Source organism: Mustela nivalis (genome assembly GCF_964662115.1).
Source record: "Mustela nivalis genome assembly, chromosome: 1".
Classification (NCBI taxonomy): Eukaryota; Metazoa; Chordata; class Mammalia; order Carnivora; family Mustelidae; genus Mustela; species Mustela nivalis.
In genome coordinates this window covers 206,328,798-206,353,686 of record NC_139020.1, presented here as the reverse complement: position 1 = coordinate 206,353,686, position 24,889 = coordinate 206,328,798, and the positions used below count along the sequence as shown (strand labels likewise).

General features: G+C 58.0%; 2 protein-coding genes across 4 annotated transcripts; one reads left to right on the top strand and one right to left on the bottom strand.

The window, feature by feature from the left end:
• Positions 1-3: 3 nt before the first annotated feature.
• Positions 4-20,910, top strand: PKN1 (protein kinase N1). Of its 3 annotated transcripts, none has more exons than XM_082708490.1 (22): positions 4-219; positions 4,531-4,834; positions 5,979-6,130; positions 7,465-7,600; positions 10,185-10,330; positions 10,617-10,830; positions 11,626-11,820; positions 12,481-12,590; positions 12,684-12,827; positions 14,429-14,504; positions 14,585-14,726; positions 14,817-14,910; positions 17,075-17,154; positions 17,234-17,309; positions 17,392-17,483; positions 18,645-18,821; positions 19,032-19,094; positions 19,218-19,294; positions 19,498-19,640; positions 19,911-20,018; positions 20,099-20,179; positions 20,630-20,910. In XM_082708490.1, exons 1-22 carry the CDS (start codon positions 199-201, stop codon positions 20,831-20,833), a joined length of 2,835 nt encoding a protein of 944 aa, XP_082564616.1. In that variant the 5' UTR covers positions 4-198; the 3' UTR covers positions 20,834-20,910. The 3 variants fall into 3 exon arrangements, with proteins under 3 accessions (XP_082564616.1, XP_082564614.1, XP_082564615.1); XM_082708488.1 differs by having other exon boundaries at positions 24-387; XM_082708489.1 differs by lacking the exon at positions 4-219 and adding an exon at positions 3,429-3,553.
• A 607-nt stretch (positions 20,911-21,517) lies between these two features.
• PTGER1 (prostaglandin E receptor 1) lies at positions 21,518-24,567 on the bottom strand. Its single transcript, XM_082709983.1, has 3 exons — positions 24,343-24,567; positions 22,481-23,430; positions 21,518-21,883 (listed from the first exon to the last, which is right to left on the bottom strand). Exons 1-3 carry the CDS (start codon positions 24,515-24,517, stop codon positions 21,617-21,619), a joined length of 1,392 nt encoding a protein of 463 aa, XP_082566109.1. The 5' UTR covers positions 24,518-24,567; the 3' UTR covers positions 21,518-21,616.
• Between the last annotated feature and the right edge of the window lie 322 nt (positions 24,568-24,889).

The following is a 24,889-nucleotide window of genomic DNA, read 5'->3' as shown; positions in this document are numbered from 1 at the left end:
CCGCTGGGGCCGGAGGGCGCGGCGCGCGGACGCGGCGGCCTGGCCAGGCGGGGCCGGAGCGGAGCAGGCCGGAGCGGGCCGCGCGCTGGCGGGGGCTTGCGCGGCGCCCGCCCCTTCCCCGCCCCGCGCGGGGCGCACGCGCGCTCCTCTTGCCGCCCCTCCCTCCGCGCGGGGACCCCTGGCGGGCGGCGCGAGGACATGGCCAGCGACGCCGTGCAGGTAGGCGCACCTGTGTCCGCAGCCGTCCGGCGGCGGGGGACCCCCGCCCGCGCGTTGTCGGGGCCCCCGGGGCCCGGGTGGTCAAGGTGGGGGTCTCCCGAGCGCCCCGTGCCCCCTCCCTGGGCCGACACGGTGGAGCCAGCACTGTCCACTTTTCGGCAGGTGAAGGTACGCACCGAGGGGGAGTGGGGAGGTTCCGAAGGCCCCCGCCGCACCCCCACGCTCCGCCCCTCCCCGAAAATTAGAGGGGGAGCGGCGGAAGCGCTACTCGAGTGTCTGTGGCTGGCTGTGCGTCCCGGTGCCTGTCGCACCCGCCTCTCAACGCGGCACTCCTTCCTCCACCACCACCCCGCCCCCCCGCGTTCGGTTCCTGGCAGGTGCCACTCCACCTGGGGCAGGTGCCTGGCGCAGTGGCCCGGAGGGGAGGAGGCCGCTCAGTCCGTGCTCCTCCCCCTCACAACAAAGCTCTGGCGCCCCCCACCCCCGCCTCCAGACTTGAGCTTTATGATGGTCCCCACGCCACCCAGATTGGCACCTGTTGGAGGAAGTGCTAGAGTCACCTCATTAGGTTGAAGAATGGGGGACCCACATGGCTACGCTCAGGGCTGCCAGGTGGAGCCTTATCCCAGAGGGGGATTCTCTTGTACCTGGAACTCTACCTGGGTAAGGGTGGCAGGGCTGGGTCACCCCTCCCACACACATAAACACACACAGCCTGGCACCAACCTGCCACCAGCCAGGTTCTCCAGGTACCACCTTGTGAACATCACAGCCTTGGACTCACCTTCCACATCTGTGACAAGCAAGGCCTCAGTGACTCCTGAGCTTTGGTTCAGAATCTGAGGCACATTGTGTGGCTCTGGTGCCCTCAGTGCCTCAAAATCCCTTTGTTGTCCTGTGGTTGCTGTGTAACTGGGTTTTCGTCTCCTTCTGCACCTGCCCCCAACCCCTCTGTGTCTCCCCCCATGCTCCCCTGTCCCCCACCCCAGTCCTGCTGATGGCCTGTCAGCCTTGCCGTGGAGCTGGGCGTATCTGGTGTTGCCGATCACATAAGGTCAGACCTTGGGGCTGGGTGGGCCGGGGTTTCTGCCTCTACCCTCAGCCCTGGGAGGGCTCTAGAGGATTCCTCTGGCTCATGCATGCACTTAGCATGTGCGAAACATGACCCGGGTGGAGGCTGTGATTCCTGGAATGAGGCTGGACCTGTGCTGTGGTCCCCCCTCCCATCTCTTCCCCACTCTTTTCCCCTCCTGGTCATCCCTTTCTTGTGCCTGCTTGGGCCTGCCACCCCTTACCTCTGTCTGTCCCGACGTATGCCTGTCTGTTCTGTGTCCGGCAAACGGATGTCCTGTCCAGATTCCGGAAACGCCCAAAGCATTGAAATTTCCGGACATGAGGGTCTAGATTTCTGGCTGTCCTGGGAAGGGGGGGATTCTGCGAGATGGACCCTCTGGACCTGGGTCCCGTGTGCTATGGTGGGAGGTGGGGGAGCAGGGATTCTCCAAGGCTGGGCCAGGCTCCTGATCATGTGTTTGCCTTGCTGGCCTTTGGGTGACCCCTGCCCTCTTGGTAGGAGTGAGTCACCCAAGGGAAGAGAACCCAAGAGGCTGGGACTCCCTTCTTCCACCCCAGCTCTGGGTATTCTCAGGCCTCAGCTTCTATTCCTCTCTGCCTGGACTTGCCTTATTTGAGCTGGCTTGATCGTGGCTGTCCCCTGCTCTGCCCGCTAGGGATGGAATGGGGCTGGGTGGTGGGTGAGGTCTGGTCACCAGCTAGTAGTATTACGTGAACATGGGTTTAAATTCCAGCTCTCTCACTTTCTCACTGTGTGTCCTGAACCCAGTGCCTTTGCCTCTCTGAGCCACGGTTCTGCCGCCAGAAAAACCGGCGTGTCCATCAATGAGGGTGTTCATTGTCCAAAGGGAAGAGGTGTAGATGGGCCTGTGTTCTGCAGGTGGGGCTGCTAGGCAGTCCTTACGGTGGTCATGGTCAGCAGCCCTGGGTGTGAGTCTCTGTCCTTTAATGCATGGTTTCTCAGTCTCAGCACTGTTGACATTTGGAGCTGAATCATTGTTTGAGGTGGGGGGCTGTCCTGTGTATGACAGGATGTGGAGTAGGCTCTCCGGTCTCGGCCCAACAGACGCCAGGAGCACTCCCTCCTCACCGCCAGCTGAGACAACCAAAAATGTTTCTGGTTGTTGCCCAGTGCCCCTGGAGGTGTGTGTGGTGATCACCAGTCCCACTCCACTAGCCCCCCCACACCCCGCACCCCAATCTGCAGCTGTCTCCTCTCTCAGCCCGTTTCCTTGCCTGGAAAGTGGGGGAGAATTGTGGCAGCCGCTCGGGATTCGTGTGATGGGTTGGTAGGATGGTGACCTGCGCTAAACCTCGCTGGGGGAAGCTGCCCTCCGGGTTGGCTGGGAGCCAACAAAGACTTTTCTCATCTGTGAAATGGGTTCACCCAGTGGGGATTCTCACTTAGTGCCAGGCCTGATGCTTAGCTGGTGATCAGATTGTGGGCACTCCCCTTTTAAATCCCAGCCATTCCTCCTGCTGACTGTGGGGCCTCAAGGCAAGTTATGTCACCACTCCAGGCCTCAGTTTCCTTGTCTTGAAAATGGGGTGATAACAGCACCCACCTTGTGGACCTGCTTTAGGTGACCTAGGTGGAGCTCACAATAATTGGTCTTATTATTAGTAGTCGTACTTGGCCTTTATTGGGCTACTGGTTTGTGGGTACCCTCACCCCAGCCCTCCAGCACTGTCTCCTCATGATGTAGGCCTCAGGGAGGTGCCCCTGGCCTGGGTGGGCCCCAGCTGTGGTCACAGCGGTGAGTGACCGGACTGAGAGGAAGCCGGAAGTTGGGACGGCCTGCGTCTGCAAAGAAGGGGTCAGCCCATAGGAGCACTCCTTGGCCGGCATGTGCATATCAGCGTACATGGGGTGGGCACAGGGGCGTGCACGCATCTGTCTGCCTGTGTTTTGTGCACAGTGCCTGTAGGTCAGTCCCTGGAGCCTGTATACACTCAAGGGAGCCGGTCTCCTTGTCTCCACCAGTAAGCGTGCGAGGTGTGTGTGCACCTTAGCAACCCCCTAGGACGTAGAGCGGGGGCTATCCCTGGTTGCCTCCTGAGAAGGGCACTGAGGGAAAAGGTCCCCTAGATGCCCCAGAGCCCCAGAGCTGGCCCCACGCAGGGGCTGCTGGGAGCTAGCAGGAAAGAGGAAGTGGCGGTCAAGAGGCCCTGGCAGGGCTGAGGTTCAGGAAGAGGGCGGGGCCCTCAGCCGGGACCCAGGATGGCGGAGGCCAATCCCCCTTTGGACCAGGAGCTGGAGGTGGGGGCTGGGGTCGGGGTTGGGGGACAAAGAGGACCCCAGTGACACAGGCCGGAGGCCCCGCCCTCTCTTGATTTTGGACCAAGGGGAGGAGATGGGTTTGGAGTTTTCTGTTTTGAAGATGAAATTATGTGGGGTGTTTTGACGCGCCCAGGTCAGGGAAATAGAGAAGGAAGCAGACAGGGCTCTGCTTTTTAGGGTCTAGTTGTAGACAATGAGAGGAGGGGAGACAGAGCTTGTCCCAGGACCTCCTACTTTGAGGGTGCAGCAGGAGAGAGAGGGGGCCTGTCCTTAGGACGTAGTTTAGGGTTATAGTGGAAGAAGAGAAGCCTGCCCTTGGCACCTCCCAGTTTAAGGACATAGCAGAGAGGAAAAGGGCCTGCTTTCTGGATCTCAAGCCCATTTTTTTCTTTTGGTGGGGGGTGGGCAGCAGAGACCTACCCTGATACCCTGATACTTCCTTGTTTGAGGAGCAGCAGAGGGAAAATGGAGCCTGCCCTTGGGACCTGGTTTTAGGGACAGTAGAGGGGAGTTGGGGCCCATGCTCAGGACTGCCTAATTTAGGGGGACAACAGAAGGGAGGGGGTCTGCCCTCAGGACCTTTTTTGGGGGGGCAATGGGAAATAGGGCCTGAAGTTGGAGACCTCCTAGTTTGGGGGCACACTGGTGACATAATGGGGCCTGTCTTCCAGAATTCTACTGTGTAAGGAATAGATGAAGGGAGACAAGACTGTATTTATGGGGTCCCCTAGGCTGAGGGGACATGGAAGGAAGAGGGCCCTATAGTAGGGACCTCACTGTTTGGGGTACTCAGGAAGCAGGGTCAGGACCTTGTCTCACCTCTCAGTTTTGGGGGGCAGAGTTTATATCTTGGAAGCACCCAGGCCAGGAAGAGGCCAGGCCAAGCTGGCTGAGTGTGGTGGTCCATGCCCTGCCCCGGACTCCCAGCCCCACTGACTGTGCTCCATCTCCTGCAGAGTGAGCCGCGCAGCTGGTCCCTGCTGGAGCAGCTGGGCCTGGCAGGTGCTGACCTGGCGGCTCCTGGGGTGCAGCAGCAGTTGGAGCTAGAGCGGGAGCGGCTGCGGCGCGAGATCCGCAAGGAGCTGAAGCTGAAGGAGGGTGCCGAGAACCTGCGGCGGGCCACCACGGACCTGGGCCGCAGCCTCGGCCCTGTGGAGCTGGTGCTGCGCGGCTCCTCCCGCCGCCTTGACCTGCTGCACCAGCAGCTGCAGGAGCTGCATGCCCACGTGGTGCTGCCCGACCCTGCAGCCGCTGCCCGAGGTAAGAGGGGCTTGGGGGTTCCACTGTGGTCTCTGGGAGCAAGGCTAGCCCTGACCCTGCGGATCCCCAGGGAGACATGCCAGGTCATGACTGCCACCAACCTCGACACGCGATCCAATGAAACACCAAACCTAACAGCCAGAGCAAGGTCTGCGCTGTCACACCAGCACCCAGACAACACCTGAGGACCTAGACGCTGTTGTGGGAATACCCAGAGACCTCCACGCCGCCACCCAGCACCCAGAGAGACGCACACACAGTTACAGCAACACACAGACAGTGTCTAGAGCCGCTTACACATGGTTACACCAACCCCAGGATTCACATGCACACAGCTGTCCAACCCTTACAGACGCACATGGTCCCAGCCGCAGTTGGATGCTCCCCTGTACAGTCAGACAAGACCTGCAGACTCCGTTGACACCCATACAGCACCGTGGCAGGTCAGCAGCTGGAGAGCGACACTGTCATGTCCGTGCTCAGAGACCATCTGGTGCAATGAGCTGCGCACAGAGGGTCTGCCCTTCCCCCAGTCACACCGCTCCCCAGCACACACACAGCCATGCCAGCATCCAGGGACGTACGGGTCAGACTGTACCAACGCCCAGACAGACCCGGTACAGACACAGTCGTACCAGCACCTGGAGACCTGAATGGACCGTTTGCCAACAGCTGGAAATGTGCTCAGGGTCACCCCAGCACCCAGACCTCACATAGTCATGCTGAGTAACACCTGCCGTTTCATGGAGTTACATGAGCACCTGGGGAGACACGTACTCAGCCACGCCAGCTCCCTCTGGGCATAGACATGACCATACCCAAACCCACAGACTCCCGCACAGCCAGGGAAGTGGTTGGGGGCTCCTGTACACAGTCACACTAACACCAAGGACTCATGTACACCTGGATGCTTGTCCACACTCATTCATGCTGGTCCTGCGCTGGAGCTGAGGACATTTCCCTGGGAGGGCGGGCGGGGGGATCTTCTGAGCCCTGGCTCTCATTTCCTCCTCTCCCTGGCTTTGGGGGCAGAACCCAGGCTGGGCAAAGGGTGGATCCTCTCAGTTGGGCAAAGCCTCTTAGGCAGATGGAGGTGAGGCCTCTTGTGACTCTGTCCCACCTGCCCCCCCTCCCTCACCTTTAGATGCCCCCCAGTCCCCCGGCGCAGGTACCCAGGCCTGCTCGGCCACCAACCTGAGCCGTGTGGCCGGCCTGGAGAAGCAGCTGGCCATCGAGCTGAAGGTGAAGCAGGGAGCAGAAAACATGATCCAGACATATAGCAACGGCAGCACCAAGGTAAGAGCGGCTTGCTCACTGGGAAGCAGAGGACGGGCTGCGGGGTGGGAACCGGGGAGCCACCTGTATCCGTCTGCCCCTTGGGAAACTGAGACCCTTGGGGTTGGGGATGGAGGGACTGACAGGTGACTTGGAGGCAGGCCCAGGATGTGGGCAGCTTGTGGGGGCATATGAGAAACAGGATGGCTGTGTGTGGTGGTAGACGCAAGGCAGAGGCTGTCCCTCCAATACCCAGTTACCCCAGAGACTCGAGAGATGTCCACAGTCAGGGCGACTTTCACCCTCTGCTGGTGGCTGCTCTCTGACACATAGACACATGGTCCGGTCAACGCCTAACATCCAGAGACACCCCCACAGTCAGAGCAACATCTAGAGACACACAGGGTCCTATCAACACTTAGGCACACGTGTGCCCTATCCTGACATCCAGAGACGGCAGTAACAGCACTGGGGGACACATGGAGGATAGCCACCCCGGCCTCCTCTAGACGCAGAGACACAGCCTGTCATATAACACCCAGGACACATGGCACAGGCCCACAGCACACCTGGACACACAGAAAGACAGACCATGACATTCACACCCAGAGTCTGGAGCTGTCACACAGACACCCCCACAGCCCAGTTCTGGTGTCTCCCACACCTACCTTGTCCCCGCTGGACTCCCCGATGTGGCTGTAGTCAGGGCCCCACCCTCCCCTCGGGACCCTCACCCACATATGTGCCATTCTTTTTTTTTTTTTTTTCTTAAAGATTTTATTTATTTATTTGTCAGAGAGAGAGCGAGAGCGAGCACAGGCAGACAGAGTGGAAGGCAGAGACGGAGGGAGAGGGAGAAGCAGGCTCCCTGCGGGGCAAGGACTCGATCCCAGGACGCTGGGATCATGACTTGAGCCGAAGGCAGCTGCTTAACCAACTGAGCCACCCAGGCGTCCCCATATGTGCCATTCTGACAGCTGACAGATACAGTGCCTCCCGATGCCAGGCATGGGTTGGAGCCCTGCCTGCGGATTAGCTCCTTTAACCCTCAGCCCAGTGGCTCCTTTAACCCTCAGCCCAGTGGCAGACAGTACTGTTGGTACTCCCCTTGCTGTGGATGAGGCCCAGAGAGGAGGACCGGCTCGCCTGGAGTTATCCAGCTGTTAGGTGGCAGGGATTCCAGTGCTGGGGGCTACCTCTCGCCTCTGCACCTGGGAATGCACGGATATCCCTGCTATCACACCCACACATCCTCCCCTGTGACACAGTCACCAGAGCCTGCACAGTGTGGATAGAAGGCCAGCAGTCAGACCCCATTCCCCAGCCTGCCCCTCACTGCCCTTCCCTACCCGCAGGACCGGAAACTGCTGCTGACAGCCCAGCAGATGCTGCAGGACAGTAAGACCAAGATAGACATCATCCGAATGCAGCTTCACCGCGCCCTGCAGGCAGGCCAGCTGGAGAGCCAGGCAGCCCCGGATGAGGCCCAAGGTGAGCCCCTCGCCCCAACATAGTGTAGCCTGCATACTGCTGTGCAGGACTCAGCTCCTGGCCCCATAGGGGGATGCTGCTTGAGGCAGGGAGGTTGCTGTTGTGACTCACAGGATGACCCAAACCCATTCCTGACTGTCCCTGGGCCCGTTTCCTGTTTTGTCCCATAGAAGCTTTGCACTAGGTGGTCTACTGGCCGACCACACCCCGGGGACCCAGTCCGCCCCTGCCTTTTTACTGGTGTGAATAAAGTTTTTCTGACGTACAGCCATGTCCATTCATTTACTATTTCTGAAGGCCACTGTTGCACAGCGGCGGCAGGGCCAGGCGGGGGTCATGGAGCCCACATATTCCACAGAGTTGAAAATACCTACCCCCGGCTCCTCATGAGAAGAAATTGCGGGCCCCTGGACTAGGTGGCTGCCTTGTCACATGGCCTCAGTTGTGTAGAACTGTGGGCGTCCACCAGGCGTGTCTGTTTCCATGTGTGTGTCTATGTGAATGCCCAGGGGTGCCTTAAGCTAATTGTTCACCTGAATTTGTGACAGGATCGTGACTTATGCAAGGGCTACAGAGGCCATGCTATTCATATGTGCCATTGTTGGGGGGACACTGACCATGGGGACCAGGGGCTATGTGTGTAGCCCAGGAACTACGGCAGTCTGTGTGTCACCACAACAGAGAGAGCGTTATGGATTGTACAGGGTATTTGTGCATTCGGACTGCCATACCAACAGTTCTAAACAACAGAAATGTCTTGCTCACAGTTCTGGAGGCGGGCAGGCCAGGATCAAGGTGCCACTCCCGTGTCTGGCCAGAGCCCTTTCCTGGGTTCACAGACAGCTGCCTTCTTGCTTTGTGTGTCCTCCCATGGTGGATGGGGTAGAGGAGCTCTCCGAGCGCCTCCCTTATGAGGGCTCCATCCTCACTTCCCAAAGACCCCACCTCCTAACCCCTAATACCATCACATTAGGGGTTGAGTTTCAATATGTGGATTTGGGGGAAAGAAAAACATTCAGCCCATAGCAGTGGGGTCTGTAACTCTGTGACAGTGTGTGTGTCTTTGGGGTAGGGGAGGCCTCCGTGTGATTGCTCACCTGTGCTGGGAATACTGACATGGGCTTTTCAGTGACTGTATATGATGGTGTGATCATGTCCCTGTGCCTCTGGGTGACATTGAAACCTTGATTACTGGTGCAGTTTTGCCCCTTTAAGTGTAAGAGTCTTGGTGACTATCTGGGCACATGTGACAGCAGGCCAAGGGGCAAGAGTTTGACTGTGTTTGTCAGACAACATGCGTACGGACATGAGGTTTGCTGTAACACTGTGTGTTGTTGGTGCCTAGGTGAGTGTCACACATCTGTGAGTGATACTGTGACTCTCTCTGACTGAGTGCCACAGTCTGAGTTGGGGTCAATATATAGGACAGGGGGACTGTCCTTGGAACCTACAGCCATGGATACTGTGGCCACAGCCTTGTGCCTCTTGTGTTCTTATGGCTATCCCTGTGCCATTGGGTGACTGTGGCCATCCTATATTGGGCCATGGCTGTATCCCTGGGACTTCGTACTGGGACATAGCCAGTCTGTTTCCCTGCAACATTGGGTCTCTGTGCCTGTGGGTGCCTCTCCACATGTGTGACCGTGTGATGGCATTTCTTCACCTGTCCCTGTGCCTTATCCACGTGCCAGTGTGATTATGATTATCCCGGAGCCGGAGTTAGAGCCCCAGGAACTTTGCCATGGTGTAAATGTTTCCCATGAGGATGTTTGTGTCTTGCCATCATGTCTCTCTGCCATGTGACAATGTCCCTGTGTGGCGGTGTGACTGTATCTTTGTGAGTGTGTGTTCCTCCACCTGTGGGTGACAGCGTGCCTACACTGGTGACAAAGCGATAATGCCACTGTTACCCTGTGAGTGACAGTGTGATGGTCTCTGTGTGACAGTGCCCTTGTGCTCCCAACTGCTTTGTATTTCACCTTGTGGACAAACACATTCATTTACCCGGACTCCTCCTGCAAGAAACAGGGTTATTGCCAATCTTTTGTTCCTAGAAAGAAGCTGCAGTGAATACCATGTTCACGTGTCAAGTGCAGAGGTGTTTCTGTGGGATAAAGTTCCTGAACTGGGATTGCTGAATCGAAGGGCAATTTCATTTGTGATTTTGATAGATCTGGCCATTCTGCCTCCATGTGTCCCTGTGCCTGTGTGATTATCTCCTTCTGGCTGTCCAAATGCCCACAGTGTCCCTGTGACAGTCCCTGGCGATGAAATGGGACCCTGCCAACACGTCTGTCCTTTAAGCCTGTGTTGATAGTGTACCTGTGTATATGACTGTCCCTGTATGACAGCCCAGCTCCGTCCCTGGGATGGCCCCTGTGGGTGTTTGGAAAAAGAGCGATTGCATCTCTGTGGGAATGTGCCTGACTGACCGTGACCCCTCGCTTGGGAAAAACGTGATGCATTCTGGTGGTGGTGTATCTATCCCCAGTGCCCGTCCCTGCGCATGAGTGCATGTCTGGGGCTGGGGTGGTTGGGCCTGGGTTCTAGGCTGGCCTCACCACCTTGCGCTCAACGCCCACAGGGAGTCCAGACCTGGGGGCCGTGGAGTTGCGCATTGAGGAACTGAGGCACCACTTCCGAGTGGAGCACGCTGTGGCCGAGGGGGCCAAGAATGTGCTCCGCCTGCTCAGTGCAGCCAAGACCCCAGACCGCAAGGCCATCAGCGAGGTGAGCGGTGGGGTTTCAGCGCAATGAGGGGTGGGGCTTCGGTGAGGGGCTGGACCCCAGCAAAGGGGCGGGAATCGGCAGCAAGGGCCTTAAGGGTGAGGCTTCAGCAAGGGGCGGTGCCTTGGCAGGGCGGGACCTCAGCCAGGGGTGGGGCATCAGCCAGGGGGTGGGGCCTAGCTTTATGGGGAGCCTAGGAATAGGACCCAGAAGATTTGAGAGCTTGGGCCGGGCCGGGTGAGACTTAGCCAGGCCCCACCCCAGCCCCACTCTGTCCCTCCTATTACAGGCCCAGGAGAAGCTAATGGAGTCCAACCAGAAGCTGGGGCTGCTGCGGGAGTCGCTGGAGCGGCGGCTGGGGGAGTTGCCTGCAGACCATCCGAAGGGGCGGCTGCTGCGTGAGGAGCTTCTTGCGGCCTCGTCCGCAGCCTTTAGTGCTCGCCTGACTGAGCCCTTCCCCCCCACGCAGTATAGCACCCTGTGCAAGCCCGCGCCACTCACAGGTGGGTCCCTGCCTACCCCACCCATACCCCACGTTCGCAGTTCTGTACTCTCGACCTCTCCTCCAAGTCGTAAGGCCCCCTAACCTACATCTCTGCTCTCCCTATCCCTGGACTTCCATCCTACTATTCCTTTGTTCTCTATTCATCCCAACCCTGTAGCCCTGGGCCCCATGCACTCTGGACTTTTGGCCCCGGCTTGCCCTCTGATTCTGAACTCTTGTCCCTATGCTCACCATGTCCCCATCACTACCCCTTCATACCTGGCCATTTTCCTTCAGCCATAGCCCTCCAGCCCAGTCCCACAACCCCTCACTCTCAGAACCCTGAGCCTTGAACCACTATCTGCCCCTTGCCCCCAAAGCCAGCCAGCTCCCCCTTCCTTAGACCCCTCAGCCACTACTTCTGCCTTAGACCAGCCTTACCCAAGGCCCCTGCCCCCATCTCGGGCCTCAGGTCAGCTCCCTGAGTCCTACCCTGAATCTCCTAGTCCAACCTGGCTCCCCACTGCCTCCGTCATTGACCTATGCCTTAAACCTATCTTCTGTCACTAAATCCCAAGCATTCAGAGCGCCTCCCCAGCCTGGCCCAACCCCAGCCTCGCCCCCTCCCTCTTGCCCCATATTTTCACTTCTGGGCACAGTCATCTCAGGATCAGACCCCCCTGCTCCACTCTAATTGTCCCTCACCAAATCCCACCTATATGCTGGCCACTTCTGGACATGCCCACTTCCCCTGCAGTCCCCTCCCCTTGGCTTGGCCTACCTTTGGGCCTCCCTGAGCCTGCCCCTCCCTCAGGAACCCTGGAGGTACGTGTGGTAGGCTGCAAGGACCTTCCAGAGACTATCCCCTGGAACCCCTCCCCCCCAGTCGGGGGGCCCGGGACCCCTGACAGCCGCACCACCTTCCTGAGCCGCCCAGCCCGGGGCCTTTACAGCCGAAGTGGAAGCCTCAGTGGCCGGAGCAGCCTCAAAGTGGAAGCTGAGAACACCAGTGAGTGGGCGTTAAGCCCTGGAGGGATGAGATGCCGCGGGGATCCTGGGATCACACACTCATAACGCTTTAAAAAAACTGTTATATTCCAGTCCGTAGGATGGATTGTTTTAAAAGAAAAAAAAAATACAAGTGTTAGGGAGGCTGTGGAGAAATTAGACCCCTCTGCAGTGCTGTTGGGAAGGTAAAGTGGTTCAGCCACTGTGAAAAATGTTATGGCGGTCCTCAAAAACTTAAACATGGAATTACCCTACGATCAGCGATCCCACTTCTGAGTGTATACCCAAAAAAGTTGAAAGCAGGGACTCGAGTTGATATCTGGACATTCAGGTCTTTAGCAGCATTATTCACAATGGCCAAAATGTGGCAGCATTTTGCGTCCCAGTGTATACCTGCATGCATTTTTCCAGGGTAAATTCTTAGGAGTATATTGCTGGAAGTTGCATATGAAGTAAAAGTGAATTTGGATCTCCACCTCACACCATATGCAGAAATCCCCTGGAAGTTGGTTAAACACCTGAGATGAAAGGCAGAACCATAATGCTTGATCAGGGTCACATGGCAGAGTGTAATGTGTGGGGGGGATTTCTTTACTAAGATATGAGCTGTGCTCCCCCCAACTCCAAACGTTTCTGATTTCTTCCTCTCCCTTCATTCCAGGCGAGGTTAGCACTGTGCTCAAGCTGGATAACACCGTGGTGGGGCAGACATCATGGAAGCCGTGTGGCCCCAATGCCTGGGACCAGAGCTTTACTCTGGAGCTGGAAAGGGTGAGCTAGGTGGGGGATGGCAGGGCCTGGAGGAGGAGGAGGGGTTCCGGACCTTGGGCACCTCCAGTGATGGCCCACTTCCTCTCCCTCGAGGCTCGGGAACTGGAGTTGGCCGTGTTCTGGCGGGATCAACGGGGTCTGTGTGCCCTCAAATTCCTGAAGTTGGAGGATTTCTTGGATAATGAGAGGCATGAAGTGCAGCTGGACATGGAACCCCAGGGCTGCCTGGTGGCTGAGGTACAGCCCTGACCCCTGACCTTGCGAAGACACTTGTTGCATCTCCTGCTCCCAGTTTGCTGGAAGGGGAGATCTGTTCTGGATTGGTCTCGGAACCTTGATTAAAAAATACGTGTAATTAGTTAGTAATTGGTATTAGTTATATCACTATGTCAGTCACACCACTTAAGCTGGGATTGGTTTTGTTCCAAGGGAAGAAATTAAAAAAAAAAAAAAGAAAGAAAGAAAAAAGAAATTACAAAATTTTACCAAGCCAAAAAAAAAAAAAAGAAAAGCCTGGTGACATGTCAGGGTGATTGTGACCAAAGCTACAGTCCAGTAGAGAGAAATTCCTTCTGCCGTGATGTCAGGGTTAAGATCTAAATTGGGGTACCCAACCCTTGGCACTATGGACAGATGTACCCTAACAGGCCATATCACTCTTAATTGCCCTGTGGGATTTCGAGAAGCGTCCCTGGTTTGCCCGCACAGGAAGCCAGCACTACCCTCCCTGCAAGTTGCAACAGTCAAAAATGTCTCCAGACATTGCCACTGTCTCCCCTGGTTGAGAGCCCACGATCTAAATAACATTCCTAGCTGACCCCTTGTGGTGTGAGCCAAGCCCCGCCCTACATGCTTTGCCGGCATTAATTTGTAAATCCTCAATTAATTTGTAAACCCACTTCAGCCCAGTTCAGGAGGAATCATCCTTAGTCACATCTGACAGAGGAGGAAACAGGCAGAGTAGGAAAGTCAGCCAAAATTTTCCTCAATAATTCTTTAAATGTGCCCCTAACATATGCTTGTGCTTGAAGGAAAAGAGCAGGAGAAGGGCTGACTTCAGGGGCAGGGCAGTGAAACAGTTTTCCGTTAGGAAGACCAGCCAAAACCAAGTGGGAAAGGTGGGAGTGGGGGTGAGTTCTGAGGCAGTCCTGCTCACCCTCAAGGTTCACTTAGAGCATTCTTTTTGGTTTTTCTGCCTCCCCTAAAGTGCCAGCCAATAGAACTTTCTAGAATTCTCTTGTGGATGAGCCTACAATAGTTGCATTCTGTTGTAGGTGGAAATGTTCTATACGTGGACCATCTAGCATATTAGCTGCCAACCACTTGACGTGTGCCTAGGGGGACCTGGGAACTAAAGTTTTAATGTTACTTAAATTTTACTGAATTTAAATAGCCTTGCATGACTAGTGGCAACGATATCACACACACTTAAGTCACACAGTTCTGTGACTTTAGCACCTTCCAGAAGATGCTTCGGAGTTGGGAGAATTCAGCTAGATTGGGGGCTTCCCCATATCCGCTGGAGGAATTGTTGAAACACAGACTGTGGGGCCCCACCCTTGCGTTTCTGATTCAGTGGGTCCAGGCGGGGGCCCAGAAATCTGCATTTCTGGCAAGTCCCCAGGTGATGCTGCTGGTGTGGGACCACACTCGGGGAAATCAAGACCCTAGATGATGTAACCCCAAATAGGTTACATTCTCTTAATATGCTGTTTTGGATGTGGTGCCATAGTGATTGGAACCCCCAAAACATAAGGGTGTGCATACCTGTACTCCTAAGGGCTTCCCCACCACCTAGAGGTGGGGGTGGGTTCCCACCCATTGGCCCCTCTTCCCAGGTTACCTTCCACAACCCTGTCATTGAGAGGATACCCCGGCTCCGAAGGCAGAAGAAAATTTTCTCCAAGCAACAAGGTGAGGGGGTGGGCAAAATGGAGAAGAGGCCAGGAGTCCCACAGTTACCGTGAAGGGTGAGCCCATCCTTGTTGCCCCAGGGAAAGCATTTCAGCGTGCTCGGCAGATGAACATTGACGTTGCCACCTGGGTGCGGCTGCTTCGAAGACTCATCCCCAATGCCACGGGCACAGGCACCTTCAGCCCTGGGGCTTCTCCGGGAACTGAGGCCCGGTGCACAGGGTAAGGAGGGAGGTCCCTGAGGTCTAGGCTGTCCCTGCTTGCTTGCCAGGGTGCTGGGTCCCACACACCCCTTCCTTCCTTGTTCTGCAGTGACATATCTGTGGAGAAGCTGAACCTCGGGGCTGACTTGGATAGCTTGTCCCAGAAGAGTCCTCTGGGTCCACCTTCCAGCCCATCGAGTGTGGTGAGTGTCCCACTCCTGTCCCCCTAAGCCTGGCTTGGGCAGCATCAAAGCTTCCTCCTCCAGGCCTCTCTCTCAGCTCAGATCCCAGAGACCACCAGGAACTTTCCCGGGTCACGCATCTCTGCTAGAAGCAGGGTCCCACTTTCTATCCTGAATCAAAACATAAGCTCAGGAGCCAGGCCACCTGGGTCCATGTCCCTCCTCCGCCAGTTCTTAGCTGTGTGACCCACGGCAAGCTGCTTCACCTTGTTGTGCTCAGTGCACCGGCCCATAGAACGGGTGTGTTTAAAACTTACTTCGAGGCTAGAAGTCATGAGGGTGGTTTTCTCTGGCTGTGGTAGGAGGGAGATCCAAGGCAGCCTGTGGGGGTCGGGGCGACGTTGTGCATCTTCTCTGGGTCAGAGGTCAGCACGTGTGCCTTCTCCGTAAAGGGGCATGGAGTCAGTATCTTCGGCTTTGTGGGCCAGAGAGTCTCAGTCACAACGACTCAACGTGGCCTTGTAGAAAGCAGCCCTAGATGATACACATGTATGCCAGTAGGTGTGGCTGTATTGCACTAAAGCTTTCTTGATGGCCACCAATGTTTGGAATGTCATGTCACTTTCACAGATCCCAAGTATCACTCTCCTTTTGATGTTCCCCCAACCCTTTAAAAATGTAAAAATGTAAAAGCTAGTCTCAGCTCACAGACTGTACAAAACCTGGTTTACCCCCCCCCCGCTCCATGCGACGCATACCCAGGTGGACACGTCTGCAGGGGCATGCCCCTCGGCCCAGCTCACTGGGTGCATTTCATACCTCGTTAAAAAGAACTGAAGATGACAGCATATGCTTCTGTATTATATTTATAATAATAACGTAAGGAGATACATCCTCAGATGAGTTTGGCAAAACAAAATCCCAAAGTTGAACACTGCCAAATGCTGGGCAGGACTCGGGGAAACGCAGTCGGTGGAAGGGGAGCAGTTGCTGCATCTCCTTGGGAGGGCATAGCTCGCTGGGCTGAAATCAGGACATCGGCCTGACCTAGGAGTTCCCAGTCTGGACACTCACACAAGTGCACCCCCAGGAAGTTGGCTGCAGTGGCCTAGTGTAGGCCAAAGTGGGCATGTCAGAGTCCATCCATAGGAGAGCCAGCGCTAAGTAAACCGCAAAGTGGAGTAGGACGTGTGTGTGACACGTCCTGGGGTGATTTCCCAGACAGATTGTCCAGCAGCAGAGGCAGGATGAAGGTGCCAGGAAAATGAAGCCTCTACCGGCACTTTCGCTTATGTGGGTATAGACGGTATCTAGAAAGGTACTCAGGAAATCATGAACAGTAGCTGGTTCTAGGGATGGTGGTGGGGGCCCGAGAGGCCCGTGTGTCCCACCAGATGCCTATTTGGACTGATGGCCTTTTAGAGCTGTGTCTGTAGAGGAGGAGGATGAACCGGTTGTCATATGTTCCCATTTGCAATAGTAATTTTGAGTCTTTTCAAAGTTATAAGCACACATGTGCCATGAAGAATTAGGTAGTTCAGGGGCGCCTGGGTGGCTCAGTGGGTTCAAGCCTCTGCCTTTGGCTCAGGTCGTGATCCCAGGGTCCTGGGATCGAGCCCCGCATTGGGCTCTCAGCTTCAATGGGAGCCTGTTTCCTCTTCTCTCTCTGCCTGCTTCTCTGACTACTTGTGATCTCTGTCTGTCAAATAAATAAATAAAATCTTTTAAAAACAAACAAACAAACAAAGAATTAAGTAGTTCTTAGGGCAAGTAACTGTAAAGGAAAAATGTAGGCAAACAGTAAAAAATATTTACAGCATGAAAGAAAAGTGAAAGGGGTCAGGGAATCTGTGTGTGTGTGGTGTGGGGGGTTCTGCTGGTTGTTTGCTGTGATGGTTGGCTGACCACCCATGAAGGTGACATCTGAATGAATGCCCGAAGGAGGTAAGGGAGCAGCTGTGCTGATGTGGGGGGAGAAGAGAATTCCAAGTAGAGGGAATAGCCTGTGCTGAGGTCCTGGATTGGAAACATGCCTGGTGTGTTCAGGGAACAGTGGGAGGGACAGTGTGGCTGGAGGGCAGTGAGCGAGAGGGTGAGTGGGAGGAAAAGCGAGGTCAGAGGTGATGGGAGCCTTGGCAGCTCTTGTAGTTATGGGGTGCCTCTGACTTCCCTCTCTCTGCTGCAGAGTTCCCCGATTCCGGAAACTGCCACCACCCCCGAGTTGCCTTCAGAGACTCAGGAGACCCCAGGCTCTGCCCTGTGCAGGTGACACCTCTCCCCTACTCACCATCCCCCTCCCCCGCTGCCTGCTGTCTTTGTCCCCACCAGTGTCCTCTCTCCACAGCCCTCTGAAGAAGTCACCCCTGACCCTTGAGGATTTCAAATTCCTGGCAGTGCTGGGCCGGGGTCACTTTGGGAAGGTGAGGCGGGGGCCAAGGAGTTGGGGGAATGGGGAGTCCCCGGGTTGGCCACGAAGGCCATTGCTCCCCACTGTGGTTCCAGGTGCTGCTCTCTGAATTTCGGCCCAGCGGGGAGCTGTTCGCCATCAAGGCTTTGAAGAAAGGCGACATTGTGGCCCGAGATGAGGTTGAAAGGTGGGGACCTGGCCCAAGCCCTCTGAGAACCTCAGTCTTTTCTTCTGGGAGATGGGAGACAGAGCAGTCCCCTCTCTGGAGCTGCTGGGCAGTGATTCATGCCAGTCACTGGCACTTACTAAGATAGTAACTCTTGGAAGGCACCCACTGTGCGCCTTTTGTTCAGTAACTCACTTGCTCTCCATGACAGCCCTATGAGGTAAATATTGTTACTGTTCCCATTCTGCTGATGACACAGAAAGGTTGAGCAAGTTGCCCCAAATCACAAAGCCAGTGAGCAGCAGGTCGGGCATTCAAACCTAGGGACTCAGGCCCTGAAGTCTGTACCCTTAATGGCACCATTGCCCAGGCCCTGCTTTGGATCAGGGCCCTGGGTTCAAATCCCACCCTGCCACAAGTGTGTTTAGAAACCCTGGGGAAGTCACTTTGCCCTTCTGATGGCCTCCCCATCTATAAAAGGGGCATAATAATGCTTTTCTTGTAGGGTTTTCAGGCAGATTAAGTAAGAGGATACATATAGAGTACCTGGCCCCCTGTAAAAAGGCTCAGTAGAGGCATCAAGGTTGTCCCTAATCTTCTTACATCCTTTGTTAATCAGAAACCCAACTCAGATAGGCTTAAGCAAATGAGTTTATTGGTCTGGGTCAGAAAAGTCCAGGGGTGGAGTACTTCAGGCACGGCTATATCCAGGTGCTCAGATGACATCTCTGTCAGCTTTCCTTTTTGTGGGCTTTGCTTGCAGTCCTCTCCAGGGGGCAGAAATAGCCCCCTACCCCAGCAGAGTAAGGCTCATCCACTAGTTTTAGCCCTTCGTCCTTAATAATTACTGCAGAAATCCTGAGATTGAGCCCCACTCCCTTGGCTTGCCCATTCCCAAACCAATTTCTGGCCAGGAAGGTGGGTGCTCCAGTTAGCCCTCCCTGGCTGTGTTACCCAAAGGGATACTGGGGGACTATTACTGGGATGACAGGTAGCTTCTGGGGACCTGTTTAGCAGACAAAGCTGCTGAGGTTCAGAAATCTTAGGCAACTTGCCGAAGGTTGCACAGTCATGCAAGGTCCTCAGCAAACAGCTGACAATCAGGGACTTCTTGTGAGTATGGGAGTTGGGGGTGGAGGGGGCTGCTGTGGTCTCTGAGCCCCACCCCCCTACCCCGCCCAGCCTGATGTGTGAGAAGCGGATCTTGGCAGCAGTGACCAGAGCAGGACACCCCTTCCTGGTGAACCTGTTCGGCTGTTTCCAGACACCCGAGCATGTGTGCTTCGTGATGGAGTACTCGGCCGGCGGGGACCTCATGCTGCACATCCACAGTGACGTGTTCTCAGAGCCTCGTGCTGTGTGAGCTACCCCCCCTACCCCCGTGCCTCAGCACCCAACAGGCCGCGGCAGCCCCCTTCCTACCACTCCACCTTTTGGCCCCAGCTTCCCCCCCAGCCTCCTGGAGTTTTCGGGGGACCGGGGAGCTGTCGAGGATGTGGGAGCCTGGCTTCTGTGGCCAGCCTGCCTTGCTGGGAGGCCTGGCTCCATCACACTAGCTTCTCTCTGCAGCTTTTATTCAGCCTGTGTGGTGCTGGGGTTGCAGTTTCTCCACGAACACAAGATCGTCTACAGGTGTGTGCCCTCGCGTGCCCGCGCTCCCGTATGCACATGCTGCCCACTAGGGGCCCTCAGGCTTCAGGCAGGGCCCAGACTCCCCCGCCTCATCCCTCTTTACATCCCCCCAACCCATCACAGGGACCTGAAGTTGGACAATTTGCTCCTGGACACCGAGGGCTATGTCAAGATCGCAGACTTTGGCCTCTGCAAGGAGGGTGAGGGGCGGGGCTGGGATTTGAAGGGCTGGCCTCTGGGGATTAGACAGAGTGGGGGAGGGAATGGAGTTCCAAGCCCTACCTGGGTTACCCCCTACCCTGACCCTGGGATGGGGTGGCTGTCTGGGCCACCCCATGCTGGGCTGGGCTACCACCAGGAGCCCCCTTCTCCCCATAACCTCACATGGCCCTACTGTCCCCAGGGATGGGCTATGGGGACCGGACCAGCACATTCTGTGGGACCCCGGAGTTCCTGGCCCCCGAGGTGCTGACAGACACATCTTACACGAGGGCAGTGGACTGGTGGGGGCTGGGCGTGCTGCTCTATGAGATGCTGGTTGGTGAGGTGAGGCCCCAGTCTGACCCGCCCTGCCTGACCCTGGGATCATGCTGGAAACTGCTTGTACCTAGGGGTGGGATCAAAAAGTGCCTCCATGTGCTGTGTAATAGGGACAGCTGGCTTTGCCTCCCTAGCCTCAATTTTCGAGTCTGGAAAATGGGGTGCTTCCCTTCCCACCTCAGCCAGCACCCAGGTGGAGTGGTGCGAGGAGCAGAGGGCTTAGATGGGGTTGGTCAGAGGCGGGGTCTAATTCATCCTGGCTTTCCCTGTCCCCAGTCCCCATTCCCAGGGGATGATGAAGAGGAGGTATTTGACAGCATAGTCAATGATGAGGTTCGCTACCCACGCTTCCTGTCAGCTGAGGCCATTGGCATCATGCGCAGGGTGAGGAGTCCCCCAACTTGGGCCTGGGGAGGGGGTCGGGAGCCAGGAAGGGGAAAACTGATGCCTCCCCTCCCCACCAGCTGCTGAGGAGGAACCCAGAGCGGAGGTTGGGATCCAGCGAGAGGGATGCAGAGGATGTGAAAAAGCAGCCCTTCTACAGGGTGAGGTCACCCCAAGTGCCTGGCCAACTGCCCACCAGAGACCTGGTCATTCCCCCCACCCCAGTCCCTCAGGGCCTGTTCATTTCTCCCCTACCCAGATCTAGACACTTCCCCTCCAACACTGTCCTCTCCATTTCCTACACCCTCCTTCACACCCACTGACCCTCCTACACCCACACCTACTCCCGGCTGGCCTGGTGGGGCCACTGCCCTGTGTTTGAACCCCTCTCTCCCACCCCAGGGCTCCTCAAGCTCACACTGTGATCCTTACTGGGCCCACAGGCCCCGCCTGACGCCTCTCTTTTGTGACTCCTTATGCTTATCCCCACAGATGCAGGGCTGGATGGGGCACAAAGAGCTGGCCCCTCCTGCTGTCTGCAACACCCCCCTCCTGCCCTCCCCCCACCCTGGCTGACCTCTTCCTCTCTCTCCCCCTTCTCCCCCACTTAGACACTGGGCTGGGACACTCTGCTGGCCCGGCGCTTGCCACCTCCCTTCGTGCCCAAGCTGTCAGGCCGCACTGATGTCAGCAACTTCGATGAGGAGTTCACGGGGGAGGCCCCCACACTGAGCCCGCCCCGCGACGCGCGGCCCCTCACGGCCACAGAGCAGGCAGCCTTCCAGGACTTCGACTTCGTGGCCGGGGGCTGCTAGCCCTCTCCCCTGCCCCTGCCCCGACCAAGCTCTCAGTAGTTTTTAAAAAGGCCTTTGGGGTTTGCCCCATCCATGCATCTTTTGACTCCTCGTTGTGTGCATGCCACCTAGTGGTGGCATGGGGGGCGGGGCAGGAGCTCGTGTACTTGGAAATGGTGAAAGTTGGTGGGTGCAGATCCGGTGGGTGGCCAGGGGCATAAGGAGTGACGGGGAGATGCCCTGGGTTATGGTACGGGGCGGGGGGTCACTTGATGAGGGTTAGGGGGAGGTGGGCACTCTGGGCATGGGCAGGCGAGATGGGAAAGGGTTGGGAGCTGTGTTTATGGGCACTGGAGTTTGAGGCCCTTAATGGGTGTGGTTTGGTGGCCTTGGGGATGTGTTAGAGGAGCAGGGCCACAATGAGAGAACTGTTGCTGGGGTCAGCCCTGTCGGCGGCAGGAGCGCAAAGCGCCGAGGGTTCCGACTCAGCTGCTCCTCGAGACAACCAGGGCTCTGGGGCTGGAGCCGTGGCAAATTCTGCGCAGGCTCCAGCGGCTCCAGCGGCTCCAGCTCCTCGTGTGGTGTCTCTGCGCCTCTGCATGGAGTGTCCCGGAACTGCACACCCCGGAGGCTCAGGCGGCGCCTCTATCGCCCCCGCCTGGTCACAGGGTTGCCGCAGCCCCGACCCGACACATGCCCTGCGCGCAGGTCCTCAAAAGGACTTTATTCCCCCGAAGGCTCCGCGCTGCGGTCTTGGGCCCGGCCCGGGGTAGTCTGACTTAGCCGCTGGGACTCCTGGCTCGCCTACAGGTGGCTGAGGCTACTGTGCCTGGAGCTGCGCAGCGAGCTGGCCTCCCAGGCGCTCCTGTTTAGGCCCAGATCCGCAGGGCTGCCCTTGGTGCCGGCCCTCGGGGGCAGGAGGCGAAGCAGTTGGCGCAGCACCGCCTGGCGCAGCAGGATGTACACCCAGGGGTCCAGGATCTGGTTCCATGAAGCGAGGCGCACGGCCAAAAACAGCGGCCGCTGCAGGGAGCTGGAGCCCCAGCCCCCGACGGCCATCACCACTAACACCTGCGGGAGAAGCCGGTGTGAGCCTTTGGGGCAGGTGGAAGAGAAGGGGGCTGGCCGAGGGTGGGGCTGGGATGGATGGGAGCGTGGCCGGAAGGTAAGGGAGCTGTGAGGGTGGGGAGCAGGGGCTTACAGGAAGGGGAAATGGAAGTTTTCATAAGAAGGAACTATGGAAAGAGGGGCGAAGAAAGCGTGGCAGAAGCATTGGCCTTCAGTGAGTGGGGGCTCGAGAAAAGGAGAGACGTCCCAGGGATCCCGAAGGGCTGGGGACCGAGGGGAGAAGAGAGACGGGATGGGGTGGTGGTGGAAGGTGCTAGGGAATGAAGCGTCCGGGTCTGAGGGGTGGGGCTGGGAGGAAGCTTGCCTGGCTGGGGTGAACTACAAAGACCCAGGGAGGGAGTAAGAAAAGGGGACTGGGTGGAGGGGGTGGGATGTCAGACGGAGAGGCCAAAAGGCGGTCTTTCCTGACAGTTGGGGCCTCGAGGGGGTGGGGCTCCGGCTGCAAAGGGAGAACCCAGGTATCCTAGGAGGGAAAGGGGTGGGAGGGGCCAGGGAGGGGGCAGGGAGGAGCCTGGCCGGAGGGGCGTGTGCGCCCCTCACCAGCAGCGGGCTCCAGCAGATGCACGACACCACCATGATGCCCACGAGCTGGCCCACCATCTCCACATCGTGAGCGCGGGCTCGGCGTGCTGAGCCACGGCCCGGGGAGCCGCCGGGGACCGAAGCGACGGACGAGGAGGACGAAGCTGAGGCTGAGCGGGGCGCGCGCGCCCCCCGGAGACGGCGGCCATCGGGGCCACATGCAGGAGGACGGCGTCGAGAGCGGCGGCGCCAGCGGGCGCGCATCAAGGCCAGGCCGCTGAGCGTGTTGCACACGAGCGCGGCGAGCAGCGCCGCCAGGCCGAGGCCGGCGAATAGGCTGGCGAGCAGCGCCTGGCGCCACCCGCCCGCCGGGCGCAGGCCGATGAAGCACCACGTGCCGGGGTACTGCAGCTCGTAGCGGCCCACGCGCACCAGGGGCAGCAGCGCCACCGCCAAAGCCACGGCGGCCAGCGCGGCCAGCGCCAGGCGCGCGCGGGCGGTGGAGACGCGCGCCGCGTGCAGCAGCGGCCGCGTGACGCCCACGCAGCGCTCCACGGCCATGCCGCAGCCCAGTAGCAGCGGGCACAGGCCGAAGAAGACCATGCAGCCTCCCAGGAAGTGGCAGGCGCCACCCGCCGGCGAGCGGCCCGCCGCGTACAGGCGCAGCACCAGCGCCCCGGGGATGACGTGGCCTGCCAGGTCAGTGGCCAGAAGGCTGGCGACAAACAGCAGGAAGGTGGCGGCCGATCGGCGGCGCCGCAGGCGGCCCGTGGCCTGCGCCAGCAGCGCCAGCGCCAGCACGTTGGACACGGCGCCCAGGGTCATGGAGAAGATGGGCAGCGCTGGCGACGCGCCTGCCCGGCCGGAGGGAGGCCCAGCCGACGCGTTGAGAGCCCCGGGCTCCGCACATGTGGTCGCCTCGCCAGCCAGGCTCAGGTTGAGGGGCCCGCAGAGACTCATGTCAGATGCTGGGGTGGAGGCAGGGGAGAGGAGAAGAGGGCATGGTGAGGCCAGCTAGGAGCACACTGCCCACCATCCGAATGGGACCAGCAGGCAGTCCCACCTCGGATCAACCGGACCCATTTGATGCCACGGCATTCTTCTGTCGACTTTGCCCAGGCCACTGCAGATGACCCTGGCTGCCCTATTCCCCACCCCTTTGATCTCTGCCCATCTCTTGCTTGGGGCCTCATTCTTGCCTTCACCACCTTCTCCGTCCACCTTGGTTCCTGGGTCTCTGGCCTTTGAGTCTGTCCCCACTGCTGGGCGTCACAGATCTAGCTCTGACACCCACCTCATTTTTGCACCACAGCGAAGTCCTTGCCCCTGGCTCTATCTGACACCTGCCGACCCACTTCTGATCGCAGGGCCCCACTTGACCTCACTGCCCCATCCCCGACCATCACGTCACCTCTTCTCCAGTCCCATGTTTGATGTTCACAGCACCCCCTCTGCCACCATGGGCACATCTCTCCCCACCTCATTGTCCTGTTCCCCACAGCCACATCTCTGTCCCCACCATCCCTGTCCCTACACTCCCGAGGGTTCTGTTTCTGTCTCACCCTGGCTCTGCCCCTGATCACAGCTGCCTCACCATGGATGCCCTCTGGTTCCCATTCCCACCAGCTCCAGGTCTCTGCCGCAAAGACCTCAAGGCGGACCCAGCACCACCCATCCCTGATAACCTGGAGGTGAGGACTAAAGGGCAGAACTGCCTGCTGGCCACATGGGAAAGGCAGTTAGACAGACTGTAAGACTGACAGGGACAGACAGATGGGGCTGGGAGTCAAGAACACAGGACAGAGTGACTGAAGTAGCCATGGTCCCATCTTCCAAACCCTCCTCCCCCACCAGACATCCCCATGCCCCAGGCTTCTTACCCACACAGCTTGGGACTCCAGGTCTCCATCGCCTGCTGCCTGCTGCACTCGCGCCCGCTGCACTAGAGCTCTCTGGCAGGCCTGGCCGCTCCCTTTCCCTCCCTCCTGGGGCGGCTCCTCGGCTCCCTGCCTCCTCCCGCTGCCCGCTCTGGCCTCCAGGGGCCGCTCCAGCCATCTTGTGCCCACAGCCCCCCCCCCCCCCAAGTGACAGAGACCCCTCTGTGCTCCTGGCAGTGGGCAGGGGCCACTCTGGACCCCAGCTGCCCCATCAGGAAGGGGGCTCCTGGGGAGTTGGCCTGGTTCCCCATGACCCCCTCCCCCTGGCAGGGCGGGAGTAGCCCTCTTCCTCCCCTCCCCCCAGGCGCGGGCCTTTCGCCTGCCTCATTAATAAAGTGGATAAAATCTAAACACTGGAAAATGTGAGCATCGCCCAGGGCGGTGCACTGGGGCGGCTGCAGGGGGTGCCTCTGCCTCCACAGGAACTGTGAGGTCGGGGGCTAACCCTGTTTGGGGTCCGCAACACTCTCTTGCCCTGCCAAAGCCTTCG